The 11,768-nt window shown below is 43.4% G+C and overlaps 1 protein-coding gene across 1 annotated transcript; it reads right to left on the reverse strand.

The window, feature by feature from the left end:
* Positions 1-628: 628 nt before the first annotated feature.
* On the reverse strand, positions 629-3,350 carry LOC143019211 (uncharacterized). Its single transcript, XM_076174904.1, has 2 exons — positions 3,238-3,350; positions 629-1,703 (listed from the first exon to the last, which is right to left on the reverse strand). Exon 2 carries the CDS (start codon positions 1,622-1,624, stop codon positions 1,298-1,300), a length of 327 nt encoding a protein of 108 aa, XP_076031019.1. The 5' UTR covers positions 1,625-1,703; positions 3,238-3,350; the 3' UTR covers positions 629-1,297.
* Between the last annotated feature and the right edge of the window lie 8,418 nt (positions 3,351-11,768).

Below are 11,768 nucleotides of genomic sequence, written 5' to 3' on the forward strand. Positions count from 1 at the left end.
CTTTTCCCTGATCCCATATATCTTCTATATCTTCGATACCTTCCTGTGTACCCTGTCATAAGCCCCTCTCCAAATCCATAAAGGCCCCAAAAAACATCCTTACTTTAGTCAAAACCTTCTCACAAATCTTCCTTACTACAAAAATCTGATCCACGCATCCTCTACTTTTGCTAAACCCATACTGCTCTTTACCAACTACCTTCTCTGTTTTCTCATGATCCTCTCCTAATCTGTAGTAGAAATAAAGTTCATTAAATCAATAGCAGTGGTGTGGTGGCCGGTGAATTCATCGCACCTCTAAGCTTTCACACATTACATATGTCCAGCTAGCCATGAGTGATATGTTGCCAGTTTTGTTTCTTTTTAGTACTATAATTTTATTTTTACTTTCTATATACTGCATCATGTTATATTTTTCATGTTTTTCTATATAAAATCATGAGTTCATTTGTAGCAGTAAATTTACACACTGATTATATGCTAGAAACGGCTATGGAAAGTAGGTAAAGATATATGTCCTGTTATACACAAAGTCACTCAGTGTATGTCTGTCACTCAGTTTCTCTGTGCTTTGTGAGATATGAAGGAGCTAAAAGACTTGTGTACAAATAATTATTTATTTCTGCTGTAAAGATGATCAGATTACATTTAAGGGTTTTTATTACCTAATGAAATGAGGCTTTAGTGCAGTTCTGTTCCTAAGAAAAAATAATAAGCATATTTTATTTTTATATAATCAATATGCTTTGGGATTTATAGAGATTTTTTATTAAATTTTGCTGTACCTTGAAGAACCTGTCTACTGTGCTGTGAAGCTGGGTGTTGTCGTTGTTGTTGTTGTCGTTCCCTAGACTGTCTGACCGAGCAGTCCCGTCTCCCCAAGGAATGCCACAGCCGAAACTGGGTTTTCCCACAAATCCTTTATAGAGTGTATGTTGTGTTGTTTGAGTGCATGATTGTGTATAATGCAGTCTTCCATTATGTGTTGTATGGTATGGGGTGAAGTGTTACATCCTGGGCAGCTGTTGACAATGCGGTCATCCAAGTGAATGATTCGTCACAGTAGTCAAAAGCATTTTGAGGACATGATGTCAGCCACTTGTGGTACTCTGGTGCCCATGGAGGGACATTGCACAGTCCCCATGTAGAGCAGAATGGCCATGAATTTGGAGATCTCATGTTCAGTGGTAGAGAAAGTTGTGGCAACATCTTTTTGAATGGCATAGAGGTTCATTTGATAGGTTTTGTGCTTGATGAGCTGTAGGGTAAAGAACCTGTAGAAATACTCCTGGGTGGTCTATACATATGTAGGTGGCTGGTAGTTGCAAGTGGGCAGAGGGGATTGCTGATGTCCTCCTTCCAGGTTGTGGGCCACAGATAAAGGGCAATCTTTTTTCCTGCGTTTGGTCTTGGCTGTGCCCTTACCGATGCCCTTCCTGTTGGCCTCCTCTTCTTCCTCTTCCTCCTGTCGGTTGTCATCCTCCTCATGGTCCTCCTCCTCAAACAGTGGTGCAGTACACCACCTCTTGGCAGGAGGCTCGTTGCCGGGGCCTGGGGAACTTGGGTCATGTGAGATGGGCACAAATTGAGAGTCTTCATCATCATCCCTCGCCCAAAGAATCATTGGCACTGATGCTTAGGTCCAGAGGAATTAGTGTAATCTATTAGGCCTTACTCCTGGGGTAAAACATATAACAAGGAAGCTGGAAAGAAAGAGAATAACATTAGAAACTTTGTAATGAACTTATAAAAGGGCATAATTTTCCCCTGGACAATGAATTCCAATAAAAACTGGCCATAAGTCCCCCATGAAAAATTCAGCAAACTTTGGGCATAGGTTCACCATGAATAATGTCTAAAATCAAAATTATTGGTTACATGGGGCTTTAAATATTAAAAGTTGTATGTAAACAATAATTGATTTTATCCCTCACTAAGCCAAAGGATCATATTTAATCAACTGGCGATTTCAAAAACAATAGACTACCAGGCACATGTTAAAAAATTATCACCCCTATTTTCACTCATGTTTTTCACAAAATTCTGCCTTTCCTATGCAAATGACACATCAGGTTAAAGTTGAACTATTCAACTGTATCATATCAGGTTATCATCTACTTACATTATGAAAGGGGGAAGAGGCCATGGGCGCTAGGACAACAAGTGGAAAAAAAAATCCTTCATTGTGTCTAGAGAGTAATTGAGTTTTGTGTCCCAGGCCAGCCAATGAGAGAGGCAGAGGAGGCTGTGACGTCACCCTCACTGGTAGCCAGAGACATAGTGATGGGCTCAGGATTGATGACGTATTGGTTTACTCTACATGAGACGCAGTGGGCACCATTTTCAATATCTGTTAATGCTTATATATGGTCACTCACTTTGTAAAGGGTTAATAAAGTATTGAAAATATTTTTTTCAGCTACAAATATAAAATTAGGGTTTTACAGTACTAGAGTTATGAATAACTCAAGTTTTAAACATTGCAAGATATTTCAAAATTGGCTGGTACAAGACAATGGTTGAGACTAAAATTGGTTGATATATGTAGGATGGGAGTAATTTGAGTATTTCTACATATAGAGGAGTCAAAGTCAGAGGTTTTGATTATCAACTCCACAGCCCCGAGTTTTACAATTGATTTTGGAAATGCCATTACTTTTTCCACTGGATTGATTTGTAATAATATCAAAATTGATACCAAAAATTATACAGATAGCCCACTGTAGAACTAGCATATACCCTGAAGGACTTCATTTGGCTTGGTAATGTCACGTTGACCTAATTGTATGTCAGTTTTATTGATTGTTTTTTCTTTCCAGATATCTTACACTTTACAAAGAATATCATGGGCAAGGAGAAAGGACAGTTGAAGAAACCTGCAAGATGGTTGGTTTCAAGACTCCCAATGACCCTTATTGAAAATTTGGGTCAAGGTCTAGGTCACTGTACTTGGTAAACATATTAGAATTTGAATAACAAAAGACTAGCAAGGATTTTTGTAAGTAATGTATGAAACTGTGTATGACTATAGTACTCAGTAGTGTTAATAAATGTATTTTTCAACATGTTATGCTTATTTTCATGGTTTTCTGTAAGGTGTTAAGAAATTGCAGCATTGAGTGGTGGCTACAGGGTAGTGAAAAGATGGACCCCACAGGCATGATGTTCCCTGAGAGAAACCAATAACTAGCCATCTGTCTAGAAAACCTAAGGAAAAAAAAAACAATAACACCCTACCTTATGGGGGTACCTAGTCTCTGGAACAGGCCTTATGTTCACATGCTCTTTAAGAACACTCCAACTCCTATCCTTGACATTATGTTCAGGAGAGCAGCTGACAGGCACCTGCATTGTCTCATCTTCAGCAAGCTAGCAACATCAGAGCAGAGTTAGGCCTTGACATATGCCCTAAATACACATGACCCTTCACATATGCACAAACACCTTTCCACAGCAACATCTGCCACTCTTGACTCCACTTACAAATGTGTGCCAGGGTTGTGTAATGTCACCTTGGTTGTTCAACATGCATAGGTATGGGATGATGTGAAAGATAAATATCCATCCATGTCATTCTTGGCCTTTCCCTGAGGTTTACAACTCTGCCTTCTCTCTTTCTTTTATATTTTTTTACTCATTCTCTCCAGTATCCCTTCATGGGCCCTATCTGACAGCTCCCTCTCCACCCCAACTCTCCTCTTGACCCCATTTCTCATGCTATCCATCTTTGTAACCCTACTATACTTTCAAACACTTCATTTCAAAACTATTTAAATTTCTCATTTCTGGCTCCCTTAAGTTGTACCCTTTATATAGTCTTCTCTTTGAATCCATCCCTAGATACCTAGTTTTCATGACGCTTTTCCCAAAAACATTGACTTGCTTCCCTCACTCAACAGTTTACCTCCCACTATTCCCAGCTATGTGTGACCCTTAATACTTAAGCTAACCTCTCTCCATATAGATTTGCCTCACACTGCCACCCTCACCTCTTGTATATCTCATAACCTTGCTCTTACCCACATTTACTTTCGGTTTCTTCTTATCACATACCTTCCCAAACTCTCTAACTGCCTTAGACCCTCTGACCCAGCCACAAGTGAGGCAGCATCAATAAACAATTGACTCACCTACTTCTGTGAACCCTCACAAACCATTTCCAATCCCCTGCCCATCACCCTTGCATTGACCAACCCTGGTGCAGCCCCTTCTCAGACCGCTCCCACCAATCCCAACCCTAATACAAGCTCTGATACTGATGCAAAAGCTTTTGACAGCACTTAAGAGCTTTTCCTTTGTCCCATGTATCTGTATTTCCTCCCAAAAAGCCTTGCTGTCAAACCTATCATGAGCCTTCTTTAAATCCATAACAGGCCAGAAAGCATCACGTTTCTTAAATCTGCCTTTCTACCAAAATTTTATGCACCCTCCATCTTTCACCCACACTGTTTCTCACCAGTTCTCTCTGATCCTCTCCTAATCATCTCAGTTAACATCCTCCCATGTGCCTTTCCAACTACACTCAATAAAGTGGTCCCTCTAAATGTACCACATTCACATTTTCCCCTTTTCCCTATATGATGCAGAAGCCCTTTAGTGGAAACCACATTGTTGTGGTGAGGGAATGTATCCATATACCACTAATACATATTACAATATATCACATGCCTGACACTTGATCCATATGTATGCAAGGTACCTAACAGACACTGGCCCTTTTGCAATGCCTCTAATCTTGCTGACATCCACATTTATAAATTGTAAACATCAGACTCAGACATACAACATAATCACAGCACCGCCCAACAAAATGTTACTGAAAAAAGTACATAGTGTCACCAGATTAATCATTTCCTTATACATACCAAAGTACATAATTATAACTCCAATCCCTACATCATGTCAAGGCACATCTACTGATAACCAGACACTTAAAGTACAACTAGCACAAATACTATTGTATAAATTCCAAACCTATGATCTAACTGTAAACTTGACACCAGACATGCAAAGATAGGCATATTGACATATATATGCGGCGACTGCGTCACATACACACACACAACTCTCCCCTAGAGAGCAAAGAACTCTCTCCCTTATGGGGAGTACACGGAGACTCTTCCCAAAGGGGATTACATCCCCATGCTATAAGTATCTCTTGACTTCACTAAAGCAAGAAAGTCCCAAGAGGCTTTATGTTCCCTGCCATTGGTGTAACCTTTCACAGGTTACAGGAGCTTCAGTGTCTATGACGTGACGAGCAAGGCTAGAGAGGGCGTCGGCCCTTGCTCTGCTATGCTAGCAAAATGACGAGTGACCAGATGAAATAGTTCCTGGAATTGGCCTGCCATTACAGGGCAATAGGCCCGAGCGGTGTCCACGTGGAATCTACATGAACCCTGGTAGGTAGCCCTCGACCTGTGGGTGAGATGGTAGCCCAATCGGGGCAGGTGACCAAAATGAAAAAAATCCTAAAGGGATCCACACATTTTGCCCAAAATCGGCAGGTCGCCGATTTGGCCCAAATTGACCTCGGAGGGAGACAGTCGGGCACAGTGTACCGTGAGGTTGACGCAAGGAGCCTGGGCCCAAGGACCTATGTGTAGCGACCATCCAAATTTGACCCTTTCCTCTGATTTTTCACATTTCCGCCTCTGGCGCCAGGGTCAAATTTTGATGGTCAATACTTAGCAGGTGACGCAAATGACACAAAATCCAAAAAAATTCAAAGGATTAACCCCATCAATTTAGCCGAAAATCCGAAGGTGAACGATTTGGTCCAAACTTGCCCCATAGGAAGAGAGTCGGACACAATGCACAGCAAGGTACACATGAGCAGCCTGAGGCTAAAGGCGTTGCGGTGACACCCCTCCAAATTTGGACCTTTTCACCCAGTATTCACTTTTGTGCCTCTGGCATTAATACCGTTGGCTTCAGAGGTGTCAAATTGGACTCCACGGCAACCCTGCCCGCCTTCGACCTGTGGGTCAGATGCGTTGTGGTGACACCCCTCCAAATTTGGACCTTTTCACCCAGTATTCACATTTGGGCCTCTGGCATTAATACCGTTGGCTTCAGAGGTGTCAAATTGGACTCTTATCACCTTTTGGCCTCTGGCACCCATACCGTTGGCCTGAGTGGTGTCAAATTGGACTCTTATCACCTTTTGGCCTCTGGCACCCATACCGTTGGCCTGAGAGGTGTCAAATTGGACACCACGGCAGCCCTAGCCGTCCACGACCTGTGGGTCAGATGGCGGGTAATTCGGTGCAAGTGACCAAAATGACCCAAAATCCAACATGAACTTAACCGAAAATTCGAAGGTGACCCATTTGGTCAAAACTTGCCCCACAGGGAGAGAGGCGGTCAAAGTGCACAGCAAGGTAAACATCAGCAGCCTGAGTCCAAGGGCGTGGCAGTGGCACCCTCCCAGGAGTAAAATGTAATAGGTATAAAACGCCAAGGTTTCAACCAAAAGCGCATCCAAGTCACTGTCAAATGACATATAAGCATTTTATTACCTAGTCTTTTTTAAGCTTTAACTTTTCAATCACACTATTTTCATCTTCACTTTTTCTACAAGATCGTTTTTCCGGCCTATCTTATTTGTCAGACATTACGTACACAACCACACACACAAAGAAGTATACACACAGGCACATTCCTCCTTATTATAATAGTATATATTAAATACCTTGGCTTACACCTAAGTGCCCACAAAGGCCTACATTATCTAGCTACATGCAATGCATCGTACCAACCTCCCAGCACGTGATTATATCTTTGCAGTACACGCACTTCTATTTGCAAATTCATGCACAGCGCTATCTTATGGCATCATTATCATATTTTCAATTATATACCTAACTAGAACTAGAATAAACGTTACCTATAGAGTCTAATTGTTAATTATTAATTTAACACAAAGTGAAATGATTATCCAACAAACACATCCTTTTTTGAAAACAGGACGATTCTATAAATGGCTAGCGACATCTGGCAACTCTTCACGGGCAGTAACACCTACACAGCGAGAAACGCACACGGATTTGCCTCATTTTTGACATGAGTGCGAGCTGCCCCGCTGCTTACGTCTTCTGTATACTTTGAGTCTTTATGAACCGAGCATTTTGCGTAACATGAGAATGAGTTTGGCTCGTGTTTTTGCATATACAGTAGAAGGTATAAGATCCTTGAGGATTTGGCTGTCTTCTTTTTATTCTATCAAGAGTACTTTCAAAATCGCTATATATTACAAAAGGATCTTCTATCTTTTTAAAGAAGGATCTAAAAACATTCAGGTTCAGTACCTCTTTCTTTCAGAAGGGATGCAGACAGTATGAACAAGGGAAAAATCGTCCAAAATGACTTTTAGTAATAAATGGGCTCAAATCTTGCATCAATACATAATGGTTATTTTCTTCCTCGGATATATAGAGAAGGTTTACATCTTGATCTTTTTTCACTTTTGTCATTCTTAAAGGATACAGGCTTTTATTTTCATCATTATCAAAGGCAAAGACACTGACGCTGATGGCATTCTTCTTTTCAAATATGGTCATCTTATCTAATTGGACTGGCAATTCTCTTCCACTCCAATCGTCATTTTGAGCAGCAGCCTTAATGTCTTACTAATTCTCTGTTTCTCCTTTTCATCCAAGCAATCTCACCGGGCAATGCACCACTTGAAAGACTCTTAATCCTCATTTTTACTATTCACTAGTTTAGATTTTGCCTTTTGATATTTATTAGGAACTTTCAATGCTTCGTATTTTCCTATTTTCATTTCAAAATTGAGAAGCTTCTCAATTATCCAACCTGAGCCCTCTCTTGTACATTTATCAATTTTTTTTCTTCTAATTTACCAATCATATCTAGCACTACACTTTTTATTTCTGAAAGATCTGTCATCGGCTTCATCTCGCCACTCTTGATCCAGGGCTCTTGAATTGATCTGCTCCCATCTCCTAACTTCTTGTACAACCCAACTTTGAGACAAAGAGAAATTTTCAAACCTTTCCAATTGTGCTCTTTGACTCTCTTCTCTATAACATCCACCATACTCATGATCAAAAGTTTTGGATCAATTGTACTAATCTCGGAATAACAATAAACTCGTAATTGACCTCCACAACCTTCCTGACTATCATCGTATTTACATGTCACTTTAGATATCAGGTTCTGAAAATGTTCTTTTTTTTTTTTGGTTTCACTGTGCCTTTTGAGGTTTGAGACTTCAATGTTACATATCTGACATTTTGGTTTTGATTTCTTTGGAATACCTTGGGGGTTAACCTTGTAGTAATGTTTCTTACATTATTCATGTCTTAAAGGGTTAAAAATGGTCTTATTACAAATTTGGCAATGAAATTGTCCCTCCTTATTTCAACTATTGTCATTTAGGATTCAAGCGTTTCTTGTGATACAGTGATTTTTCATATCTTAAAGGGTTAAAAATAATTGGATCACAAATTTGGCAATGAAATTTTCTCTCTTGATTGTAATTAGGATCTAACCGTTTTTTGTGATAGACTGATTTCTCATGTCTTAAAGGGTTAAAAATGGTCTTGTTACAAATTTGACACTCGAATTTTATACATACTGGTTTTGATGATTTCATCATGGTATTTGGGTTGATATATGTATCCATTTCTATAAATTTTCTTGAAATCCTTTTTTGTTTGTAAATTGTAACTTTTTTCGGTGACCTGTCTAAGATATACTTACCCATTGACTAATGAAAGAAAATGAGGGAGATAATACGTCATGTTCAAGCCGGATGTAAGGAAATGATAGTGCCAACGTGCTGTAGGACTTGGGTTCGATTCCCATGCTGGGTACAAATGTTTTTGATGAATGTATGAGTGGAGGGGGAAAAATAGGAGGAGGAGATGAATAAATTGGAGGAGAAGAAGGAGGAGATCAATAAATTAAAGGACAAGGTTCCAAAAAGGGATCTGGAGTGAAATTACACAGAACTTATTGTTCATTTTTAACCATGGTATTAAGTTCCAGATAGATATTAGATTGGGCACCCATGGCCAAGCGGATAAAGACTGGACCTATTAAGCCCAATGGTCCGAGTTCGAATCTGCATAGAGGTGCCCCCTCGAGGGGTTATCTAAGTTTGAAACTGGTTTCCAATTGCCGAGTGCGCATTAAGCAATTCTATAACACCAGGTTCAGGCGTGGATGACTAATAATACCAACCACATGCTATCCTTCTCCCCCAATTCAGTACTAGTCCGACAGGCTATGCATAAGACTCTGGATTACTGTCGGGTGGCTACGTAGAACGAATTGAGGTGCACTCTGCTCCCTTCTGAAGATGGAAGCGGCTTGAAGATGTGCAGCTGGAGAGGGTAGTATGGAGGCAAGGGGCGCTTTTACTTGAATTTTGATTAAAGTTAGATTTCCTGTTAGAATCTAACAAGGATATGTTAAAGTTAGATTTCGTGGTTGAATGTAACCATAATATATTAAAACTACAGAACAACTTTGCAGGAGTGTCACCGCCACACCCTTGGTCTCAGGCTTCTCATATCTACATTCATATCCACCAAAGTTTGCACCAAATTTTAGAGCAAGTTTGGACCGAATAGATGACCTTGGAGTTTTCGGTCAAATTCATATGCCACAAGTAGAGGGTGGGATAGGGTGCAGGGCAGCGTAGGCATGAGAATCGTCAGAAACTCAAAGGGGGGGCCCCATGGAATTTGGGGGGAAATGCGAAGGTGGGCGATTTGGTCCAAACTTGCGCCACAAGTAGAGGGCGGGATAGGGTGCAGGGCAGCGTAGGCATGAGAATCGTCAGGCCAAGGGTGTGGCGCTGAGAGCCCTCCAAAGTTGTGCCTTTTGACGTTTATGCCTGTGGCCGGGATCCCGTGTGCCCGACTGGTGTGGGATTGCAGTGGAGGGCATCCCAGGCCTTTCCGGACCTGTGGGTGTGATAGCGGGTAAATCGGTGGAGGTGACCAAAATGACCCAAAACCCAAAAAAACTCAAAGGGGGGGCCCCATGGAATTTGGGGGGAAATGCGAAGGTGGTCGATTTGGTCCAAACTTGCGCCACAAGGAGAGGGCGGGATAGGGTGCAGGGCAGCGTAGGCATGAGAATCGTCAGACCAAGGGTGTGGCTCTGAGAGCCCTCCAAAGTTGTGCCTTTTGACGTTTATGCCTGTGGCCGGGATCCCGTGTGCCCGACTGGTGTGGGATTGCAGTGGAGGGCATCCCAGGCCTTGCCGGACCTGTGGGTGTCATAGCGGGTAAATCGGTGGAGGTGACCAAAATGACCCAAAACCCAAAAAAACTCAAAGGGGGGGCCCCATGGAATTTGGGGGGAAATGCGAAGGTGGTCGATTTGGTCCAAACTTGCGCCACAAGGAGAGGGCGGGATAGGGTGCAGGGCAGCGTAGGCATGAGAATCGTCAGACCAAGGGTGTTGCTCTGAGAGCCCTCCAAAGTTGTGCCTTTTGACGTTTATGCCTGTGGCCGGGATCCCGTGTGCCCGACTGGTGTGGGATTGCAGTGGAGGGCATCCCAGGCCTTTCCGGACCTGTGGGTGTGATAGCGGGTAAATCGGTGGAGGTGACCAAAATGACCCAAAACCCAAAAAAACTCAAAGGGGGGGCCCCATGGAATTTGGGGGGAAATGCGAAGGTGGTCGATTTGGTCCAAACTTGCGCCACAAGGAGAGGGCGGGATAGGGTGCAGGGCAGCGTAGGCATGAGAATCGTCAGACCAAGGGTGTGGCGCTGAGAGCCCTCCAAAGTTGTGCCTTTTGACGTTTATGCCTGTGGCCGGGATCCCGTGTGCCCGACTGGTGTGGGATTGCAGTGGAGGGCATCCCAGGCCTTGGGGGACCTGTGGGTGTGATAGCGGGTAAATCGGTGGAGGTGACCAAAATGACCCAAAACCCAAAAAAACTCAAAGGGGGGGCCCCATGGAATTTGGGGGGAAATGCGAAGGTGGTCGATTTGGTCCAAACTTGCGCCACAAGGAGAGGGCGGGATAGGGTGCAGGGCAGCGTAGGCATGAGAATCGTCAGACCAAGGGTGTGGCGCTGAGAGCCCTCCAAAGTTGTGCCTTTTGACGTTTATGCCTGTGGCCGGGATCCCGTGTGCCCGACTGGTGTGGGATTGCAGTGGAGGGCATCCCAGGCCTTGCCGGACCTGTGGGTGTGATAGCGGGTAAATCGGTGGAGGTGACCAAAATGACCCAAAACCCAAAAAAACTCAAAGGGGGGGCCCCATGGAATTTGGGGGGAAATGCGAAGGTGGTCGATTTGGTCCAAACTTGCGCCACAAGGAGAGGGCGGGATAGGGTGCAGGGCAGCGTAGGCATGAGAATCGTCAGACCAAGGGTGTGGCTCTGAGAGCCCTCCAAAGTTGTGCCTTTTGACGTTTATGCCTGTGGCCGGGATCCCGTGTGCCCGACTGGTGTGGGATTGCAGTGGAGGGCATCCCAGGCCTTGCCGGACCTGTGGGTGTGATAGCGGGTAAATCGGTGGAGGTGACCAAAATGACCCAAAACCCAAAAAAACTCAAAGGGGGGGCCCCATGGAATTTGGGGGGAAATGCGAAGGTGGTCGATTTGGTCCAAACTTGCGCCACAAGGAGAGGGCGGGATAGGGTGCAGGGCAGCGTAGGCATGAGAATCGTCAGACCAAGGGTGTGCACCTGAGAGCCCTCCAAAGTTGTGCCTTTTGACGTTTATGCCTGTGGCCGGGATCCCGTGTGCCCGACTGGTGTGGGATTGCAGTGGAGGGCA

The sequence above is a fragment of the Oratosquilla oratoria genome, chromosome 36 (assembly GCF_046742065.1).
Source record: "Oratosquilla oratoria isolate Oo_2021 chromosome 36, ASM4674206v1, whole genome shotgun sequence".
In the NCBI taxonomy this organism is placed as follows: Eukaryota; Metazoa; Arthropoda; class Malacostraca; order Stomatopoda; family Squillidae; genus Oratosquilla; species Oratosquilla oratoria.

Excerpts from the sequence above, each read along its gene's own strand:
- LOC143019211 (XM_076174904.1), bottom strand. The coding sequence starts at position 1,624 with ATGATTCTTTGGGCGAGGGATGATGATGAAGACTCTCAATTTGTGCCC.